Below are 23,710 nucleotides of genomic sequence, written 5' to 3'. Positions count from 1 at the left end.
AAAGTTTTAAGGAACTTTTTTTTTTTTAGTATTTCTTATAGTGATAATAATTATGGTATTTGTTATGCGCTTACTGTGTGCCAAGCACTGTTCTAAGTGCTGGGGTAGATACAAGGTAATCAAGTCATCCCATGTGGGGCTTACAGTCTTGATCCCCATTTTACAGATGAGGTAATTGAGGCCCAGGGAAGTAAAATGATTTGCCCAAGGTCACACAGCAGACAAGTGGCAGAGCTGTGTTTAGAATCCACTTCCTCTGACTCCCAAGCCCGTGCTCTTTCCACTAGGCCATGTTGCCTCTCTATTCAATAGTTCCTTTTTCTTCTCCTATAGCAAAGATTATTACACCAAACTGTTTTGGTTCTTTCCGTTGATAGGTATGACAGAATTTGAGATTTGAAAGAGGGCAGAAATCATGGCAACTCTGTTGTGCTCTCTCAAGTGTTCATTGAGAAGCAGCGTGGCTTAATGGAAAGAGCGTGGGGTTGGGAGTCAGAGATAGTGGGTTCTAATCCCGGCTCTGCCACTTGTCAGCTGTGTTACTTTGGGCAAGTCACTTCACTTCTCTGTGCCTCAGTTACCTCATCTGTAAAATGGAGATTAAAACTGTGAGCTCACGTAGAACAACCTGATTACCTTGTATCTACCCCAGTGCTTAAAACAATGCTTGCACATAGTAAGTGCTTAACAAATACCATTATTATTGTTATTATTACAGTGCCCTGCACACAATAAGCACTCAAAGAATATCATTGAGATATTATTGATGTATCATTGATTATGTTGGGTGCTTATGCCTACATGGAGAAGTTTTTCTTCTTCCATTTGTGTTGGGAATTTTTAGGGATTCAAACTATGAATCATATTTTAGAAAAGGAGGTATACTGTGTGCTTACTGCTCTCTGTCCTGTGGACGGCTTTTGTGACTTAACGTTTTTTAATCAATTTGCACATTAAAGGCCCTGGACTCTTGAAGGCTTTTTGACAGTGCACAGAGCTTTGTAATTATTATCTTCTTGGGGAATTTAGAGAACTGAATCTTTTTGACTCTAAAATTATGGGGATTTAATGGGTTCTGAGCTTAAGAACACTGATCTCACCTTACATGAGATCGTTACCCTTATTCAGTCATTGATTCAATAGTATTTATTGAGCGCTTCCTATGTGCCTTATAAGGATCATTGGTCGAAAGGAGAAAGATGATCTCCAATGATTGTGTCCAACCCAATTTGCTTGTATTCATTCATTCGATCGTATTTATTGAGCGCTTACTGTGTGCGTAACGCTGTACTAAGCACTTGGGTGAGTACAAAACACAATAAACAGACACATTCCCTGCCCTCAGTGAGCTACCTCGGGGATTAGTTCAAGTGCCTGGCACACAGTAAGTGCTTAAGAAATACCACAATGATTATTATAACTGTGCTCCTTAGTGTAGACTGAAGATTCTAATAATAATGTTGGTATCTATTAAGCGCTTACTATGTGCAGAGCACTGTTCTAAGCGCTGGGGTAGGTACAGGATAATCAGGTTGTCCCACTTGAGACTCACAGTCTTAATCCCCATTTTCCAGATGAGGTAACTGAGGCCCAGAGAAGTTAAGTGACTTGCCCACAGTCACACAGCTGACAAGTGGCAGAGCCGGGATTCGAACCCATGACCTCTGACTCCCAAGCCTGGGCTCTTTCCACTGAGCCACGCTCCTTCTCATTGTGTGCAGGGACTGTGTCTGTTTATTCTTGTATTGTAGTCTCCCAAGTGCTTAACACAGTGTTCGGCACACAGTAAGTGCTCAATAAATATGATTGAAAGAATGAATGAGTGTGTGTGTGTATCGAGTTTGAAATATTTTCTTCGCATAGAATATTCTTAATTGGTAGACCTCATTTTTTTTTGCAGTTGAGCCACAGGATGTAGACTTGATTTTGTAGTTTGCTTGGGAGAGGTTCATGAATTTAGGAGGCAATCAAGTTCCTTATTTTATTTAACCCAACGGGACCGAAGAGTTTGTCTTGCTTTCAACTGTTAAGGCCCTGTCTGGAGCCCCCTAATAGGAATATACAAACCTTTGACTGAAGGGTCCCAAGACATCAGGTTTTCTACTCTTCCAAGAAGCAGCGTGACCTGGTGGTTAGAGCATAGGCCTGGAAGTCAGAAGGTCTTGGGTTCTAATAATGCCTCTGCCACTTGTCTGCTGTGTGACTTTAGGCAAGTCACTTCACTTCTCTGTGCCTCAGTTACCTCATCTATAAAATGGGGATTGAGACGGTGAGCCTGATGTGGGACAGGAGCTGTGTCCAACCCAATTTGCTTGTATCCACCTCGGTGCTTAGTACAGTGCCTGGCACACAGTAAGTGCTTAAGAAATACCACATTTAAGGTCCTGGGAGTCAGAAGGACCTGTGGGTCTTCCACTTGTCTGCTGCGTGACCTAGGGCAAGTCACTTCACTTCTCTGGGCCTCAGTTCCCTCATCTATAAAATGGGGGTGAAGTCTATGAGCCCCAAGTGGGACAGGGACTGTGTCCAAACCCAATTTGCTTGTATCCACTCCAGCGTAGTACATTACCTCGCCCAGAGTAAGTGCTTAACGAATACCACACACTGACAGATTAGAAGTGGGTGGATCTAGATATAGGTCCATGGATTCACATATGAAACGTCAAGAAAGACTGTTCAGAAGTTATTCATCAATCAATCAATTTTATTAAGTACTTACTGTGTGCAGAACACTGTACTAAGTGCTTGGGAGTGTAAAACAGAGAGAAATGCAATAAAAGAACAATTTTGATAGGGCCTCTCCCCCAAATACATTAGAGTATTAGTCAGCTTCCATGTTGGAATGTTTCTGAGTCAGAGATGGGATTATCTTTGTCAACTTTTATTATAAAAGGGGTGAAAGGGAACTCTTTTTTTTTTCCCTTCGATTCTGAGCTGGGAAATAAGGGGGAGAACTGGAATTTTTCCATTTTGAATAGACTGTATTTTTCCAAGGGATCAGTTCTCTGTTTCTTGCGGGAAAGGGAATTGTAGGCTGTAGGTATAATAACCCTCCTGTGACTTTTTGTTAAGCTGTAGGAGGGAAATATTTGTGAGCGTGCAGCTTTATCAACTCACAAAATCTTTTTGTATGAGCTTGTGCATAAAGAACTCCCTAAACAACAGCTGTTGAAACCAGATGGCTTGAATTTGCATTCCTTAGAATAATTTTTTGTGTTAAAGGATTTTATGAGATGTTCTTGTTTCCACACTTTTCATTATCTAATGAATATGGGTCATTTGCCAAATGCTCCGTTTTTTTCTACCTCTTTTGAATGACCAAAGATACCAATTACATGTCTGATTTCACTGGGTTATTTAAAATGTTAAGGCTCAATCTTCAAATTTCACATCGCCAGAGGGTATGTTACAAATTACAAGGTCTGTTTATCTTTTTTGCTCATGAAGCAACATGCTTAGCTGTTCTCTTTATAGAATATTGCATAAGGAACCTTAACGTGGCAAGGTTTGTTTTACTTTGAAGTAAAGTAAATGATTTCTGGGCTTCCAAACTCATTAACTCACTCTTCCCTTGCCAATGCTTCCTCGGGGTAGATTCTGCATTTCCCATGATCAGGAAGGGTCGGTGCCATAAAACACTCTCTAATGACATCTGATATTATTTTTAATGTATGTAAATTATTTTCTTTCAAGAAGTTTGCTCACTTCACAAGAAATATCAAATTTTTCTTTCTTTTCAAACCTCCCTGCCAGGTAAGTAGGAGACAGGGAATATTGATCTTTGTTTTAGGAGACCAAGACCCTTGACTCAAGGTCACACGAAGTCAGAAGCACTTTCTCTTATTCCTTCACCAGACTTGGTTCCCGGCACTACGATCAGAATCAACAGTATTGAGTGCCTAAGAAATAATAATAATAATACGGTTGGTATTTGTTAAGCGCTTACTATGTGCAGAGCACTGTTCTAAGCGCTGGGGTAGACACAGGGGAATCAGGATGTCCCACGTGGGGCTCACAGTCTTAATCCCCATTTTACAGACGAGGTAACTGAGGCACAGAGAAGTTAAGTGACTCGCCCACAGTCACACAGCTGACAAGTGGCAGAGCCGGGATTTGAACCCATGACCTCTGACTCCATAGCCCGTGCTCTTTCCACTGAGCCACACTGCTTCTCTAAGAAATGAGAGAGTATTATACTAGATTGCCTCTGGACTGTGAGCTCATTGTGCACAGGGAGTGTATGTGTTTGTTATACCAAACTCTCCCAAGCTCTTAGTACAGTGCCTTACACACAATAAGCACTCAGTAAATACAATTGAATGACTGAATGAATATCCAGGGGATATGTAGAAATATTAAGATATAATTCCTGACCTGGAAAAAAATGATCATTTAATGGGAGAAGAAGACACGGAGACCCAGCGTGGAAAGAGAAATGAATAAACAGCTAACACAAATGAATGGGGATGCTGAGGTAACTGAAGGGCTGGATTAATCAGGATTGTAAGGGAACTGTGGCCTCTGGAGCTGGTGGCTCTTAGGGGATTGAGGAAGGGGAGAAGGGGCTTTCTCCTGGGATATTCTCATGCAGAGGTGGGAGACAGGAGATTCAGGATTGAGGAATGGTTAGAAAGCTTGCTTGGAAGGAATTAAAGATTACCAGCTAGGTCATGACTGGCAAAGATAGAGAGCAGATTGGGAAACAGCATGGCAGAGTGGATAGAGCACAGGTCTGGGAGTCAGAAGGTCAAAGGTTCTAATCCCAGGTCCACCACTTTCCTGCTGTGTGACTTCAGGCAAGTCTCTTCATTTCTCTGGGCTTCCGTTTCCTCATCTGGAAAATGGGGATTGAGTCTGTGAGCCTCACATGAGACAGGGACTCTCCCCAACCTGATTTGTTTGTATCTACCTTGGCACATAGTAAGCGCTTAACAAATACCATAATTATTATTGTTGTTATAGGTACGAGGGAGTCAGCTTATGGAGAGCCCAGAAACTGATTGTCAGGACTTTTGATTTATTTATAGAGAAAGAGCATGACCTAGTGGGAAGAGCACAGGCCTGGGAGCCAGTCGCGGTTCTTCCATTTGCCTGCCACGTAACCTGGGGCAAGTCACTTCACTTCTAAGGATGATAATGAGGGTGTTTGTTAAGCATTTACTATGTGCCAAGCACTGGGGTAGTTAAAAAGTAATCAGATTGTCATTCATTCATTCAATAGTATTTATTGAGCGCTTACTATGTGCAGAGCACTGTACTAAGCGCTTGGGATGAACAAGTCGGCAACAGATAGAGACAGTCCCTGCCGTTTGACGGGCTTACAGTCTAATCGGGGGAGATGGACAGACAAGAACAATGGCACTAAACAGCGTCAAGGGGAAGAACATCTCGTAAAAACAATGGCGACTAAATAGAATCGAGGCGATGTACAATTCATTAACAAAATAAATAGGGTAACGAAAATATATACAGTTGAGCGGACGAGTACAGTGCTGTGGGGATGGGAAGGGAGAGGTGGAGGAGCAGAGGGAAAAGGGGAAAATGAGGCTTTAGCTGCGGAGAGGTAAAGGGGGGATGGCAGAGGGAGTAGAGGGGGAAGAGGAGCTCAGTCTGGGAAGGCCTCTTGGAGGAGGTGATTTTTAAGTAAGGTTTTGAAGAGGGAAAGAGAATCAGTTTGGCGGAGGTGAGGAGGGAGGGCGTTCCGGGACCGCAGGAGGACGTGACCCGGGGGTCGACGGCGGGATAGGCGAGACCGAGGGACGGCGAGGAGGTGGGCGGCGGAGGAGCGGAGCGTGCGGGGTGGGCGGTAGAAAGAGAGAAGGGAGGAGAGGTAGGAAGGGGCAAGGTGATGGAGAGCCTTGAAGCCTAGAGTGAGGAGATTGTCCCACATGGGGCTCACGGTCTTAATCCCCATATTACAGATGAGGTAACTGAGGCCCAGAGAAGTGAAGTGACTTGCCCAAAGTCACACAGCTGACAAGTGGCAGAGCCGGGATTAGAGCCCATGACCTCTGACACCCAAACCCGGACTCTTTCCGCTAAACCACGCTGCTTCTCTTGTGTCTGTTTCGTCATCTGGAAAATATGGACTCAATACCTGTTCTTCCTTCTTATACTGTGAGCCCTGCGTGAGACAGAAACTCTGTCCAATATAATCTTGTATCTAGCCCAGCGCTTAGAATGGTGCTTTTTATGGTATTTAAGTGCTTACTTTGTGCCAAGCACTGCACTAAGCCCTGGGGTGGATACAAACAAATCGGGTTGGACACAGTCCCCGTCCCACATGGGGCTCTCAGTCTTAATCCCCATTTTACAGATGAGGTAACAGAGGCACAGAGAAGTTAAGTGACTTACCCCAGGTCACATAGCTGACAAGGCTGGAGTGAGGACTAGAACCCGAGTCCTCTGTCTTCCAGACTTGTGCTCTTTCCAGTAGGCCACACTGCTTCTCTCGCCATACAGTAAGTACTTAAATAATGTTATTCTTATGTTGGAAGAAACCCTATTACTTCATCTCTATTACATCCTCTTAGCTCACCTCTAAATTGTACCCTCTGAAGAAGCCTTTCAAGAACTACAACCAATAATAATAATACCAGTGGTATTCATTAAATGCTTACTCTGTGCCAGGCACTATACTAAGCGTTTGCGTAGATACAAACAAGTCAAGTTGACCGCAGTCGAGTGCTGTCTCCACTAGGCCATGCTGCTCCGTGTTCGAGATGGATAAGATCCGAGATGCTGAGCTGGTTCCACCCTATACACCCATCCAAATGGAATTTGAATCTGGATGGATTAAGAAAATGTTATATCATAGGGGTTTAGAACATAGACTTTAAATGCAAACGAATGAAACAGCCCTAGAAGTGCCAATCAGTTGTATTTACTGAGAGCTTACTGTGGGCAGAGCACTATACTAAATATCTGGGAGAGTACAATATAACAGAATTGGTAGACGCTTTCCCTGCCCACAGCGAGCTTAAAGTCTAGAGGAAGTGAAGTAGCTTTTAAATTCAGTAACAGACAGTATGATCCTTTTAATTCAGCTTGCATCGTTGTTTATTATCTGCTTTTCTGTTGTGCTGTGTTCATGGCTTTCATAAGACCCATGCTGATGGGATCATTCTCTAGTGTTGGATCCAAGACCTTGGCGTTGACATGGCAGGTTAAAATGTATTTGACAGAGTAACAATGTATTGATCATCTGACTGAATCAGTGCTAATCATTTCAGGGCATTTTATCATTTGAGTTGGAGCTATTTTTATTGGGATAAAAATGAACTTGATAGAGTCCTAGTGAGAACACAGCACTCCTTTCATTTAATCCTCTTGAGGAGCCTATAGGAATTTTGTGGAAAGGTTCAAAAATAATTTATATTCTCAAGGCAGTTTTTAATGGGCTTAAGACTGAGTATTATAATCCAGTATTTCAGGGAAGAGAAAAATGGCTTCTGGAATGAAATTCCCATAAATGGAAATAATTGTTAGACCACATGCATATACCCATAGGATACATAGCAGTGAACTAAGTACTTGAATCTGAATGCAGTTATCTAGTAGGAGAAATTAGTGCTTGGTTATGGGATGAGATATTCTATATCAGTAGTTTGCCCCAGGCACTGAATTGTGGCAGTGAAAACTAGATAGCAAGAACAGAATTCAACTCTGCAAATATTTAGGTCGATCTATTACTGGTCCCAACTTTTGTTTTGGGCATTCTAGTGGGAGGGGGGTTGGGGGAGTGGGGAAGAAGGACTACAACACCTATTTGTTCGACCGAGTGAAGTGGTCCAGGGCACTATAGCTCTTCTTGGGCAGGTGTCCCCCATTAAATACAGAGGCTTCAACCTCTCCTTGAACTATTTCATGAGCAAACTGGGAAGATTACTTTAGAGGAGGACTGTCAGGCATCCCAGTCCTGCATATCAAGTGCAACTGAAACACAAAGAATAATCCCAGGACAACTGCACCGGCGCTTTGGTTGGAGCGGAAGTTTATGTGTTCGTGTGTGATTTTTCTCTCACTGTTTGGGTGGAATGGGGGTAATCATTGGCCTAAATTGTTAGTATGGAAAAACGCTTCTGTGAGTTTGGTTTGGAAAGACTTTCCCGTAGGCTACGGTTGCTAGGAAAGGGAACATGTGAACAACATAAATGGGCCCACACCTGTTGCCAAACAATACAAATTTGTTGGTCAGAAATATTTGAAACCAGATGGTTTAAAGAGGAAGAAAAAAAGCCTTGTAAGAATAAAGAGGGGAACTTTTTGCTTATTTCTTTCTTTGGAATCTTTACAAGACACAGCATGCGGGTCTGAAAGATTTTTCCCTGTTGCACAAGCAAGTCCTTAAAAATATTGGCATTAGTCTGAACTGAAGCCTACATTTTACCATGTTAGTTGGAATAAAGGTTAGGAAGAGCTCAGGTAGGGAGAAGCAGATTTCAAAAACCTGGTCTCTTCATAGATCTCCTCTGTGGTAGCTAATGGGGACTGACCAAAGTCATTCATTCAATCATATTTATTGAATTTTTAACTGTGTGGAGAGCTCTGTACCAAATTAAAAGGCATCATAGAATAATCAACTGAAAGGAGCTTTGAGAGATCAACCGAACCATCCCCGTCCTCTAGGTGATAACTGACCTGACCATCCAGGTCATCCATTTTACATTTATAACAAAATCCATTCCACAGTAGAGACCTTCTGGGTCTGGTCTCACCCTGAGTGTGTTCTGAGAAATGACCTATAAAATGAACTTCCAAACACTGGGGACCCAGTTTTGCAAAGTAAATCGGGGGTGAGGTTCCAGTCATCCATCAATCAATGGTACTTATGGTACTCTTACTGCATTCAGAGCAGTGAACTAAGCACTTGGGAGAGTACAATATAAGAGTTGGCAGACATATTCCCTACCTACATGATCTTACAGTCTAGAGGGGGAGACAGACATTAATATTAATCAGTGAATTATGGATATGTATACAAGTGCTATGGGGGCTGAGGGAGGACCAGGAAAACACCTTTGAGGGCGTACTTATACAAGCTGATGGTTAAGCATGGGAGGTGGCATGGGAAAGAGATTTTGCTATACAATTAACTCTGTCTTTTAGGGAAAGATATAGACGCTGATCATTTTTAGAGTTTCCAGCTGTATGAGGCTTAGAGGTTATCAACTTTGTTCACCTGGGGTTTCCATTTGAAAAGTGCATTTAGTTGAAAAATCCTGAAGGAAACAGCGCTCACTAAATACGATCGATGATAAAAAGGAGCAAATACTCTTGACACCTTCCGTCAATCTATCGTATTTATTGAGGACCTACTGGGGACAGAGAACTGTAGAAGTGCTTGGAAGAGTAAAATATAACGGAGTTGGTAGACACAGTTCTCTGCCCTCAAGGAGTGTACAGTCTAGAGGAGGAACTTGCACCTTCATCTTCCTTTACTTCATTTGTAAATTTCAGGATGCACACCTGGAAAGCACACCGGAGACTTACTCTGCCCTACTAGACCTAATGATAGAATTAAGAGCTATGTCCCTGGAGTTTGACTTGCACCAAACAAAAGACACTTAGGCATGCACGTCTCCGTATTTGTGTTGGAAAGCCAAAGATATTGTGTACTTTGTTTAAATACCCTTTAGAATCAGATTAAGTTCTGTATTTAAAAGTTATACCCCCAAGTTATGTTTTCTCTCTTGGCTCTTAACCTTATAAGTAAGCCACAAATGGACTGAGGCAAAATGAACCCCAAAAGAGGCGCTTTTAGCACTCTGTGTGCAATATGTCATCCATAATAAAGTGGTTTCCCAAGGTGGCCAGAATGATCTCCAGGACCGTAAACAGTTGGCTGACAATCTCTGAAAAAGAGGGGCTTCAGCCTAAAATACAGGAAAAAAAGTACTAATCACAATTACAATGGAAACCCAGGGAGTAAACTTTGAAAAAGTAGTTGTACCTGAAAAAAAGACAAAGCTAAGAGAGACAGAATGCTTTCTGCCCTGTAATACCTTAATGAAGAGGCTTTGCCCATCAAAGTCTTCCCTGAGGCTAACAATTCTCACGGGAATGGGTAATCTCCCATTCATGAGGGGTGAAACTCAGAACACAGAATGGTTTTCCTGCCCAGTTTATTAATCCACGACTGAATTACAGTGAGAAGAGAGGGCCGAATAAGTGTGGAAATTCTTTGAGCCTTGTAAAGAGTATTTCCCAAACTTGCCAAGGCGGATGTATACATAGGCCAGGAAGGTCATATGAGGAGGCAGGAAGTGTTGACTTGGCTGGCGCCTGGACTGCAGCCTCCAGGCAAAGGATCTCCCACAGTCCCAGTGGCACTTGAGGCCCACTTCCTCTCTTCCAGTCCTTTCTGCTCTCACGCTTGTTTGGATGGATGGGCGGCTTGTTTGGATGGATGCTGGCCAAGCTCCTGAAGCAGTGCTCGCTTTCACTGTCTCGTTAGCATCTTTGAACTCGACTCCATCAAAGGTGCATTTTGGAGGTTTGCGTTGGGAATCTGTCCGCTAATTCTGTCATATTACACGCTCCCAAGTTCTTAGCCCGCTACGGTGCACACCCTAAGTCCCTTTAGACTGTAAGCTCGTTAAGGGCAGGGAGCGTGCCTGCAACTTCTGTCGCACTGTACTCTCCCAAGCGCTTGGTACAGTGCTCTTCACATAGTAAGTGCTCAATAAATACCACAGATTGGAAGCGCTCAGTAAATGCCATTGATTGTCAACACTGGTTAGTCTGGTGAGGACTAGCCAGCGGTTAAGAAGTCACACAGTAATAATAAGAGTTTCGTTGTTATTTTTATGGTATCTGTTAGGTACTTACTATGTGCCCGGCACTGTATTAAGCACTGGGGGAGAAATGAGATAATGGAGTGGAACACAGTCCCTGTCCCACATAGAGCTCCCTGTCTTAATCCTATTTTACAGATGAGGTAACTGAGGCACAGAGAAATGAAATGACTTGCTCATAGTCACAGAACAGACAAGTGGCAGAGCTGGAATTGAAACCCAGATCCTCTGGGTAGGGACAGGGACTGCATCCAACCTCATAACCTTGTAGTTACCCTAGCGCTTAGTACAGTGCCAGGCACATAATAAGCACTTAATAAATATTCTCCCAAAAGACAAAAAAAAATATTTTTCAAGACCCCCGTGCTCCCTTAGTTACCCCTACACCCCTTAAGTGCTAGCAGGCAATTGAAAAATCCAGTGAATCAGCCAAAAAATGCTTCATGAACCCCATTTTTCAGTCATGACATAGAGTATGTTGCTGAAGAAGGATATTGGTCATTCAAATGGCATTTTTTGCTGGAATGATGTGGATACTTTTTTTAATTCAGACAGCAGCCAGAAGTTTCCAAAAAATTGCCAAATGAAACTTAATTTTTTATGGTACGTGTTAAGTCCTTACTATATGCCAGGCACTGCGGTAGATACCAGGTTGTCAGGTTGGACACAGTCCCTGCCCCATATGGGATTCACACATCTTAATTCCCATTTTACAGGTGGGGTAACTGAGATACAGAGAAGTAAAGAGACTTACCCGAAGTCACACAATAGACAAGTGATGGAGCCGGGATTAGAACCGATGTCCTTGACTCCAAGGCCCTTGGGAGTCATGGTCCATCCACTGAGTCACACTTGCATTTCAAATGACAAATGATCAAGATCCCTTAGGCTTGCACTTCTTTGGGGTTATTAGGTGACAGCTTGTGTTTTCCCATTTGCAGAGAGTAGTATGAGACTTAGGTTCACCTTCTGTATTTTAAGCTTTCATTAATTCATTCAATCATACTTACTGAGCACTTACTATGTGCAGAGCACTGTACTAAGCACTTGGGTGGGAAAGTACAATACAGAAGAAAAGAGAGACAGTCTCTGCCCACAGTGAGTTCACAGTCTAGAAGAGGCGAGCTAGACATCAATAAAAGCAAATAGACACCAATATAAATAAATACAATTACAGATATATGCATGAGTGCTGTTGGGCGGGGAGTGCGTCAGGGTGAAGTGGAAAGGAGTGGGAGAGGAAGAAAAGTGTGGCTTAGTCTGGGAAGGCCTCTTGGAGGAGATGTGCCTTCAGTAAGGCTTTAAAGGCGGGGAGAGTCATTGTCTGTTGGATATGAAGAGGGAGGGCATTCCAGGCCAGAGGTAGGACTTGGACCAGGGGTCAGTGGTGAGACAGGTGAGACTGAGGCACAGTGAGATGGTTAGCACCAGAGGAGCAAAGTGTGTGAACTGGGTTCTAGTGGGAGAGTAGCTAGAAGAGGTAGGAAGGGGTAAGATGACAGAGTTTTAAACCCAATAGTGAGGAGTTTTGGTTTGATATGGAGGTGGATAGGAATCCAGTGGAGACTTTTTTTTTTTTTTGAAGGGGACGCGACATGCCTTGAGCGTTTCTGTAGAAAGATAATCACTTCCTGTGAGTTGGTTGACAAAGCTCTATCTGTTGCTGGGCACCTGTGAAGGAATAGTATCTCCTATGAGTTGCTGGTGCTAGCGGTTTGGCTTTGTTCTACTGGAAGTTGAGCATGGTTGAACTCCTAATCGCAGCGAGGGTTCTTTGTTAGAACTCTTTTCAAGCCTGGTTTGCTGCTCGTGATCTCCCCAGATATTTGAATTTGGTGACTCAAATGATTTGTCACATTATCTGGGTCTTGTGACTCTTGCTACCAGTGTTTATATTGACTTTGGAGTTCTAGGATTTGCTCCTGGGAGACAGAAAGTTGAAGAGGATGGGATCTTAAGGAATGAGAATCTACCTTCACCTAGTTTATCTGCCCGGTTTTCCAGGAACCAGACAGCTGCAGGGATTTTAGTTTTGTTCAAAAGAACAGTGAAAGAGGATCAAGACACTTGTAAACTAGCACCTAAAGAGCAGACACTGATCTGCTGGACCCAACGGATCCTACTGCTGTTCTGGAATGCTTTGTGTGCATGAAAGGGACAGAGGGCCAGGTCTAATTTTCTGGGGAATGGAATCTGGAAGCCAGGCATATGCCTTGAAAAGCCAGCATACTAATCTCCACCTCTACTTTAGGAGCTTGCAGGCTGAATTGAACTATATCCCAACAAATTCTTATACTTGGATAGTTCTAAGTGAACCCAAGTTCAAAATCTGACCCCTGTTAAGGGGGTTTAATTTTACCTGTGCCCTCTGGGATGGCTAAGGGTGTGGGGAGGGGGGTATTGAAGATGGGGAGGAAGAGATCTGGGACCCAACTTTGGCTGGGAGAGCCTTGTTGCCTGGATGCCTCCCATTCTGTGCAAGCTCTGAAATACTTGTTAATTTCTTGTTTCTTTAAATACAGTATTTGTTAATAGTAATGATAGTAGTAATAATAACAACTGTGGTATTTTTTAAGCGCTTACTATGTACCAGGCACTGTTCTAAGCACTGGGATAAATACAAAACACAGCCCCGTCCCACAGAAGGCTCACAGTCTTAATCCTCACTCTACAGTTGGGGGCACTGAGGCACAGAGAGGTAAAGTGACTTGCCCAGCGTCACTCAACAGACAAATGGCGGAGCTGGGATTAGAACCCGGGTCCTTCTGACTCCCAGGCCTGTCCTCTAACCACTAGGCCGTGCTGCGTCTCACTTACTACGTGCCAGGACCTGAGCCGCACTAAGCATTGGAGTATAAGATAATCAGGTTGGACATTGGGGTTCCCAGTCTAAATTGGAGGGAGGAAGATTTAATCCCCATTTTACTGATGAGATAACCAAGGCACAGAGAAATTGAGACTTGCCCAAGGTCACATGGCAGGCAAATAGCAGAGTTGGGATTAGAACCAAGATCTTCTGAGTCCCAGTCCCACACTCTTTACACTAGGCCATACCGCTTCTCTAATTTCATCCGGAATCTACCCTTTCCCTCCCCTCTCACCCCACAAACTCTCCACCCTTACGTGGTTCCTCTATTAACTTTGCTTTGGGAAGACCTACTCTTGTCCTCGCTGCCAGCTGAAAATCCCCTTCTTTGAGGAAACAAGTTTACTTCATGGATTGAGGCAGAAATAAAAAGATAGCAGACATCATCTGAAGTGAAGAGCCGCTGTGCATTTGCTCAGGGATCTCTCTAATCATCTTTTGCTTAAAATGCACAAAATAAGGCTGGTGTTTCGTCGGTTAAGCACATTTGAAAATTTTCCCGTTCCTTTGATTTTTCTCCTTCCAAGTCTATTTATATTTTTGCATACAATTCATAAAATATCTAGTTAGAAGCGTTGGTTTTTAAATGCCAGATCAGTTCCCTCATCTGCAAAACAGAGATTCAGTACCTGCTCTCCCTCCTATTTAGATTGTGAGCACAGTGTGGGATCTGCTTAGCTTGAATCCAGCCCAGCACTTAGCCTAGTGCTTGGCACATAATCAGCACCTAACAAATACCACCGTTATTAGTACTATTATTACAAGAGAAAGAAACATGAGAAACAAAGCCTTCATTAGTAGGAATGAGGCCTTTCAGACTCCCAGTTTAATGGGTTCGGCACGGTTCCTGATTTCCACTGTAGTGGCTCTTTGTGGGAAGTACAATATGCTAACTCCCATTCTGCAAACCTATCAGATCCTTCTTAGTACAGTTTTCGGCACACAGTAAGCGCTCAATAAATTCCATTGATTGATTCTAGGAGTTCAGTAGTAAGCATCTGCATCGGCTGACTCACTTTTGGTTCTCCGATAAGTTAGAATCAACAAGCTACCTCGAGCTACGGGACAACTGGAACCATTGCAGAGACTGTCGTTCGTCGTTAAATAAGATGACTAAGAGCAAAGTAACCAATATAGTGATGATAGTAGTAGCAGTGATATTTATTGAGCATCCGATGGGTGTAATAAACCATTATTAAGTTCTTGGGAAAGCACACTTAGAAACACAAGACCCCTTCCTTGTCCACAAGGAGCTTATTCTCTACTGGAGGAGACCAACATAAAAAGCTATACAAATAGTATCAGAATAAATAAGTACGCAAAAATGCTGAAGATAGATACAGTGCTCTGCACACAGCAAGTGCTCAATAAATACTATTGAACAAATGAATTAATATAAATAAATCCAGAAGTACCAGAGGTAGCTGTTGGGTTAATATGACTTGGAGGTGTTGGGAAAGGATGGAGCTGGTAGTGAATGGTATGGTTTTGGTTTGTGTGGTATGGGGCTGGCATAAAAGTGTGACAGCTTGGGTGACCATCCCATGAAATACCTTATACTGCTGCTAGACTGCATGGTGATTGCTGAGAGAGCCGTTCTCCAGCTTCCTTGCCACTTCCCGTTTAACACATGAAAGCTCACAACGGGTTGTCTTTAATTCTTCTCTTTCAGAGAATTTCAGCAACGAAGTTGGGCTTCTGCAGCTTATCGGAGAACCACCCCCAAAACAGATAACGCAAGTGTACGATGCCGCCACGGGCCTCGGCTACGTCTTCGGGCCCGATGCCAACTCCGGCCAGGTGGCCCGCTACTATGTCCCCAACCCCTTCTACAAAGACTTCTCTCTCATCTTCCACGTTAAACCCACCACGGATGGGCCCGGAATGCTGTTTGCCCTCACAGACGCCACGCAGTCCTTGATATTTGTGGGCGTGAAACTCTCCAAGGCGACCGACGGGAAGCAGCGCGTGATTTTTTATTACACAGAGCCGGGCTCCGAGTCGTCGGTGGTGGCCGCCCGCTTCAGACAGCCATTGCCGGCCAGGCAGTGGAATCGCTTCGCCGTCGGTGTGGAGAACATGGAGGCGGTTCTGTACGTTAACTGCCAAGAGGTTGAGAGGGTTAGCTTTGAGCGGTCGCCGGATGACTTGGTTCTAGAAGCTGGATCTGGGCTCTTTGTGGCTCATGCCGGAGGGGCCGACCCAGACAAATTCCAGGTAAAGTTCTCTGCAATTCCACAGTGTTTGTCTTTTGTCCCGGACGTCAAAGATGAACCAAGTGGTCCCAGACACAATGCTACCTAGGCCAGTTAGATGCTAGGAGCCGGTGCCTTTGAGAAAGAAGGATGAAAGGGGCCATTAAAAGACAGTTATTTCAACCCTAAGTTCCTGATAACACTCCTTTTTAGAATCGGGACCCAGTCCTTCTTAAAGTTGTGGAGGAAGCTATAACAACCCAAAGACAGCCCCTCTGGAATTAAAGAAATCTCACCTTGAGGAAGGCATCTCAACTCCCACCTTTTGCAGAAAGTATATATTAAAAATTTGTCATATAAAAAGTGAAAAACTTACCCCACTTCAAAGTTGTGGAAGGAAGAGAGTTAAACTTGTTTGTACACATGCAGAGGTAGGTGTGGTGGAATTTTATTATGTTAATTCCAAGTTGTTTTAATAAGTGATGAAATTCTGATTTATGGTTACTTCTGAGATTCCTTTACATTTCAAACATGAAGGCGATTATAAATTAGCATCACCTGTTCTCAGTGAAGTGAATTATGTGTGTTAGAGAAGAAACGCTCTGAAATCTTGTCAGCTCATCAAAGGCAAGCCTCCCTCCGAGGGTGATGGGAAGACCTGGAGCATTAATGTGTCTGTTGGAAAGACCTGGATACGTTCAGGTGTGATTCTTATCCTGCACCCCTCCTCCTCTCCCCCAGGCAGAAGGCCTTGTAGTGCAGCTCCCTCAGCCCCTATTTTTTTTGCTGCTGAACCTGAACTCACCCAACATGACAGTGGTGCAGTTCGACTAAAGGCCAGGCTTCCAATCAATCAATAAATCAGTAGTATTGTTTGAAGAGAACTGAACTAAGTACATTACAAATAGAGTTGGTAGATATGACCCTGGCCTTTGAGAAATTTATAATCTAGTGAGGGTAGTTTTCTGAGTTCCAGATGTGTCTCTTTCCACTAGACCTCCCTTCACCCCCAAACACATTTCCTTTCTGCCATTTATAAAGAGTACGGGAATACGGCCCATGAATGTGCTGCCTACCTCATAAGTTCGATGGAAGCAAGAACTGTGGGTTTCTTGAAAGCCATTAGTTTGTAAACTCCTTCATTAGACTATAAGCTCCTCACAGGCAGGGAACCTGTCTTCTATTTCCACTCTATGTTCCCAAGAGGCTAGTATACTGCTCTCCACACAGGAGGCAAACACTAAATCCTAATGGTAATGGAAAAAAGGTGTTTTATAAATGCCAAGAACCAGAGTCATTAACTGTGGAAGGTTTTCCCTTGGGTATTCACTCCAAAGCCATTAAGCCTTGACTGTAACGGCGGCTTGGGACTTCCACTCTTGCATACGTCAATCACTTAGCTATCTTTTGGGAAGGCCGAGAGCAAAATGCAAGCACTTCTCTTCCGGAATAAACCTGAGCTCTCATTAAAACATCCCTGCCCCTTAGCTCCTCAACCTAGCTGTTGGTGATGGCCTTTGCAATGTGAAAATTGTTCATGTCAGTGACATGTATTATTTGCTGCCGGAATTTTTACTCCACTTGCCAGGAGGATTTACATTGTTTTCGCTGTCATCATTAACAGCAATAGCATCAGGAGTGTTTCTGGAGTGCTTACTTTGTGCAGAACACTCTGCTAGGTGCTTGGGAGTTTGCAACTAAACAGTGAGTCCTATGGTACTTGTTAAGTGTTTACTAAATGCTGGGGTAGATACAAGTTAATCAGGTTGGACAAAGGCCCTATTCTACATAGGCTCACACTCTTAATCCCCATTTTACAGATGAGAGAACTGAAGCACAGTGAAGTAACTTGCCCAAGGTCACACAGCAGACATGTGGCAGAGCCGGGATTAGAACCCAGGTCTTTCTGACTCCCAGGCTCATGCTTTACCACTAGACCATGCTGCGGTCCCCGCTCTTGAGGAGCTTAAAATTAATTATTAAGAAGGAAAAGGGCTCAGTGAGGCAGGCTCCCATCTACCTGCTAATTTGATTTACTCCAGTATTCTATTCTAAGATGTGACTTGCAGTTTAGGAGAGACTTAGAGAAATAAGTAGATATATCATCTTGAAACACTAAACATTTTTCTTTCTCTACCATTCCTTATTTGAATATTGTTTTTCTTTCATGCATCACAATTTACCTCATCCCATGAATGAGGGTGAGTTCTAACTTAGTGGAATGGCACCAGTGATTACTTTGTGGGATTTGATTTTTTTTGTAGCTCTTGAGGATCACCTAATTAATTTTAAAAAAGAACTATGGATGACAATCACAAATGTGGCAACTTCAGCAAAGCATAACTTTTCTGTACTTTGCATGTGTGTGTGTGTGTGTGTGTACATGTTCAATTGATAGTTTCCTTGGGAAATCAAAGGATAATCATTTGTCAGTGAGTTTTCAAAATGTCATAAATCCTAGATTTTCCCCACACTCGGAAAGCTAATTTTTCACCTGGAACAGGAACTTTGGACTCGTGAGATTTAGTAGGTACATGGTCCTTAATTAGAATAAACGTGTGCCTTTTTGCCTGAATTCCTAGACAGCATCAATTTGGAAGGAACCATCAAGGAAAAATATCTCACCACTTCTTTAGTGAATAAATTCCCAACTTTTAAATAGAGATGAAATGTCCCTCACTAGTACCAGCCTCCTCACTGCATCTCAAAAACATTTCATTGGATGATGGGACTTCTCTTTGATTAGACATTTTGTAATGTTTTCCAAGCAGGTGTTGACCGTTTTTTGGTAATGCAGAAACATCTTGATCTGAGCATAGCCCTTGTATGTTGCTGTTCTGAGAAGTGACTTCCTGTTGAATGGCACAAAGAGACTGGGAATTTATTATGTTTTCCTATATTGGGCACCCCACGTGAATCAGAATTTATACTTGCATATTCCCTAAATTCAAATTTGTCTCATTTCACTTTTAAAATGATCTGCTGCCATTAGAGACCTCTCTGAGCACTTTATAAAATGCCTTAAAAAAAAAAAAGAACTATTTTCTGGGAGATTTATCTCTGGCCTGTTCCTAGAGAATTACTACAAGTGTGCCCAGGATACAAGTACCAAAAAAAAAAAAGCTTAAATACATGGAAAAAACTTGCAAGCATGCATATTAAAAAGTGTAGCCACAGGGAGATTATTTTCTGTATTTCATCAGATCTGGTCAAAGCCGTTTGTGCTAAATTGAAGAGTATGCTAGGCTTTAAAGAGAAGCCAAGCACGGTTTTATTTCTACTGTCCAAAGTTAAGAGATGAAATGGAAGTAACAAAATTTGTTGTGTTCTAATTTCAGCACCAGACTGGACTTAATTTTCAGCTTTAATGACCAAGCTAGTAGGAGTGTAAACTGAGCCTTCCCCCGAGATCAAAAACCGGTTCACATTCTTCTCTCTAGAGGCAGGGCCCCTCCGGAGTCAGTGCCAGTGTACCAACTACAGAATCTCTTCCCTTCTTAGCTGGAATTACACCTTCAGACTATTCTGTGAAGCGACTGGAAAGTTTTTTAGAGAAATCCGAATTAAAATGGTTAGACAAATTCCTTCCTCCCTCAAATCTGCACAAGGCTCTGGGGTGGACATTCTTTCCACACGCTGTCATACAGCAGAAGCTTCATTAAAAATGGATCCCACTGGAAAGACCTCCATGAGAGCCACCTGAGGTGAGAAAATCCGAGCAGCAGTTGATGAGTCTGAACAGTAATGATGGTATTGATTAAGTCCTTACTCTGTGCCGGGAACTGTGCTAAGAGCTGTGGTAGATGCAAGAGGCCCTGAGTTTTAATCCTGGCTCTGCCACTTGTCTACTGAGCGACCTTGGACAAGTCACTTGACTTCCCTCTGCGTCAGTTATCTCGTCTGTTAAATGGGGATTAAGACTGTGAACCCCATGTAGGACATGGACTGTGTCCAACCTGATTAGTTTATTTCTACCCAAGCACTTAGTATAGTGCCTGGCAAATAGTAAGCATTTAATAAATACCATTAAAAAAAATCCCAATTGGACATCACCCTTGACCCATGTAGGGCTCACAGTGTAAGAGGAAGGGAAGGAGAAATGGCATAGAGAAGTTGTGCTAGGCTTAGGCAGGAAAGTTGTGGATCCAGAGCTAGAACCCAGGTCCTCTGATTCCCAGCCCACTGCTCTTCCCACTAGGCTGTGCTGCCTCTTCACAAGTCCAGTAGCTCTTCCTTTCACTTTTCTGAAACTTAATCCAAGATTTTCAGATCTTTCTGAAACTAAGAACAACGCGTGGCTCAGTGGAAAGAGCCTGGGCTTCGGAGTCAGAGGTCATGGGTTCGACTCCCAGCTCTGCTGTGTCAGCTGTGGGCAAGTCACTTAACTTCTCTGTGCCTCAGTTACCTCATCTGTAAAATGGGGATTAACTGTGAGCCTCACGTGGGACAACCTGATGACCCTGTATCTATCCCAGCCCTTAGAACAGTGCTCTGCTCATAGTAAGTGCTTAATAAATACCAACATTATTATTATTATGCCTATTAGGTGTAGGGAAAGGGTCACAACTGTATTGAATCTTTGCCACGCCAGCCAAGAATGCCACCTCCATAGAGGTGAGGGGGCCCATCACCCCCTGTGGAATTAGCACTCTCTGGTCGAACACATTAGTTTTGTCCCCACACAGTTTTGGACAGGGCGGGATGCTGTGGCTAACCTGCCCCTCCTTGCCCCTTGGAGCCGGATGATGTCAGAAGCATAGATCAGTTAAGCTCGTTGTGGGCGGGGAATGTGTCCGTTTATTGTTATGGTATACTCTCCCAAGCACTTAGTATAGTGTTTTGCACGTGGTAAGCTCTCAATTGATGATAATAATAATTATGGTATTTGTTAAACACTTTGTGCCAGGCACTGTTCAAAACGTTGGGGTAGATACAAGGTAATCACATTGTCCCATGTGGGGAGCACACTTTTAATCCCCACCTGACAGATGAGGTAACTGAGGCACAGAGAAGTTAAGCGATTTGCCCAAGGTCACACAGCAGACAAGTGGCAGGGCAGGATTAGAACCTATATACTCTGGATTCCAAGTCCATGCTCTTTCCAATGAGGTAACTAAGGCACAGAGAAGTTAAGCGACTTGCCGAAGGTCACACAGCAGACAAGTGGAGGGGCAGGATTAGAACCTATATATTCTGACTCCCAAGCCCGTGCTCTTTCCATTAAGCCACACTGCTTCTCTATGCAATTGACGCAATTGAATGTTTGAATGAAGGAGTCCCACTTCCTAGCTGCCCTTCCCTTCTCTCTTCCCTTCCCACCACTCCATTGGCAGTAAGCTGCTCCATAGGCCCTGTCAGACTCCGAATTAGGCCAATTAGGCCAAAAGCTCTCAGTGTCAGCCACAGTCAGTCACTCCAGGCCATCGTGGCACCTGCAGATGGTACCAAAGTCAACCCCTGGCTCTGTAGGCCAGAGAACCTGAGTGCTGTGACAAGAATATCATTCCACCATCTCCACTTGCCAGAGAGGAAGCTGAGTCACAGCAGTTTCCCAGCAACTTAGTAGCAGAGATGGGGTCAGAAATCACAGCTCCTGAATTACTTGCCAGAAATTTCCCAGCAAGTTAGTAACAGAGTTGGGGTCAGAAATCACAGCTCCTGAATTGCTTGCCAGTTGTTTTTCCTCGTCCATAGGCTTAAGAATAGGAAAAAAAACCCCAACTAACAGTTCATTTTGTCACTGTCCTGAACAGGGAACATTTATCAGCCTTCTCTCCCCACTTGTGACAACACAAGATAGCAGGTTTATGCCGTAGGTTTGGTTATTAAATTGCTACATGTAACAAAGTACTAAGTTCTATGGATGAGGTAACATATCATAGAATAGACAGTCTCAACCCTAAGGGGACTTTCAATCTAATAGAGACAAGTCAGGCAGTGAACACCAAATGACTGAATATAGATAAGAAATATGAAATATTCCCAGTTGTTCTTCCAGATCTCACTAGCCCATCTGCTTCCCCTCTGTGGAGTTGGTGACTCCAATTGCTAAATTACCTTTGGTGCAGAGGGACATTTGATTTTCTTTTTCAGATGAGAAAGATTGCTTGGAAATTGCAGATAAGTATTTTGAGGGACTTTACAGATTATATCCTTTTGGGATTGAAGTTATTTCTAATATTTCCCGCTTAATGTTTAACACAGCAGACTAAATTCTGAAGGTTCAGAAACACACAAAGATGGGATTTTTTTTGCCATGTATTTTGGGTTCCTATTTTGGTTTATTCGGTGTCGAATAACTGCCAATGAGGGTAATTTAACTTGTGTCATGTCAAGATAAATCAAACAGCGGTGCAGATACTTATCTCATGGTTGCCTGCAGTTCAAGGAATTTTCTTCATGGGTTTTAGATCAGATTCCCACAGGGTAGAGAGACATATTTTTAAAAGTACGATTTAATGCTATACATAAGTGGTCACTTCCAGTTTTTGAATTATGGTGCTTGGAAGATTAAAAGTCCACTGGTATGCATTAAATTATGGAGAACATTTCTAGGAGGACACTTTATAACACTAAAGTATTGCTTCCTTGTTTGCCATGTTTAAACAAATTAAACAGAATTAAACAGGTAAAATAAATTATTCCAAATAACTGACCCTTTAACCATGCCATTCTTACATCTATCAGTGTTGCACCTTGTTCAGTTTTATCCTCTCATTTCCCTGTTTTCAAAATCCAGTCCTATTTTGCCCATGTATACATCTGCTTAGTTGGGATTGTGGGGGCTTTTTCTTTGTTTATTTGGCTTTTCCTTTAAAAATATCTGAGGTGATTCACCGCTTGACATTTTCAGAAGTCAGCAATTTGAGGAAAGCAGGGGCCCCGAGCCCAGCCATCTGCCATGAGAGAGTATTTCTGTGCCAAAGTCATGACCATTTCAGGCTTTGCCTCTGACTGTAGTGGCTTAAGTTCTGTTGCCAGCTGAACGACACCAAGGATTGTCTCTATCTGTTGGCAAATTGTACTTCCTAAGTGCTTAGTACAGTGCTCTGCACAAATAAGCTCTCAATAAATATGATTGAATGAATGAATGACACCCTGTTGGCAAGACCAGCTGTCACTTTGAGGGCCAAGATGTCTGTAGCCTGACAGCTAACATGTGGGTAGCTGGAAAGATTTACAAAGCAGAAAAGAGAATTTCTCAGAAAGTTCATCCAGATTACTCGGAAGCTGAATTACCTTGGAGAAATACGATACCTGCAGCCAGTATCCGGTTTTACATGTGGAATGACATTTAAAATCAATGGACAGCTTAGTCTGTTGAGAGCGTGCAGGTTGGAGATGTCACCTAAAAGGACAGGAAACTGGAAAGGAAACAAAGGTGAACATCTGTCACCTTTCAGAGGGTGACAAGCACTTAGTACCCACTTTTCCAACCTCACATTGGAGAGAGTAGTTGCTGTCACTTGATATTCAGAAGTGTTGCTTAAAGCTCTTTTAGAAAGAGCACTGTATTAGAAATTTACAGCATTGGCCTGAGAGTCAGAGGGTCATGGGTTCTAATCCCATCTCCATCACTTTGTCTGCTGTATGACCTGGTGCAAGTCACTTCATTTCTCTGGTCCTCGGTTACCTCATCTGTAAAATGGGGATTGAGACCATGAGCCATACATGGGACAGGGACTGTGTCCAACTAGATTTGCTTCTATATACCCCAGCGCTTAGTACAGTGCCTGGCATGTAGTAAGGGCTTAATAAATACCATCATTTTATTATTATTTTACTTACCAGTATTCGAAATACACACTTTCATTCTTATTTAATATCTTATGTTGCCATCTGAAAGTCATTTT

The 23,710-nt window shown here is 43.1% G+C and overlaps 1 protein-coding gene across 3 annotated transcripts in view; it reads left to right on the top strand.

Moving 5' to 3' along the window:
• The window catches only part of COL18A1 (collagen type XVIII alpha 1 chain), a 253,843-nt gene that overhangs the window by 155,031 nt on the left and 75,102 nt on the right, over positions 1 to 23,710 (top strand). For all 3 annotated transcript variants that reach the window (XM_039912631.1, XM_039912630.1, XM_039912629.1), the window contains one exon: positions 15,335 to 15,879. In XM_039912631.1, coding sequence (XP_039768565.1) covers positions 15,335 to 15,879 — 545 coding nt within the window. The remainder of the gene's footprint in view (positions 1 to 15,334; positions 15,880 to 23,710) is intronic.

This window comes from Ornithorhynchus anatinus, chromosome 7, assembly GCF_004115215.2.
Source record: "Ornithorhynchus anatinus isolate Pmale09 chromosome 7, mOrnAna1.pri.v4, whole genome shotgun sequence".
Lineage (NCBI taxonomy): Eukaryota > Metazoa > Chordata > Mammalia > Monotremata > Ornithorhynchidae > Ornithorhynchus > Ornithorhynchus anatinus.
The sequence above is the reverse complement of the archived record's forward strand: the minus strand, read 5'-3'. Positions and strand labels throughout refer to the sequence as shown.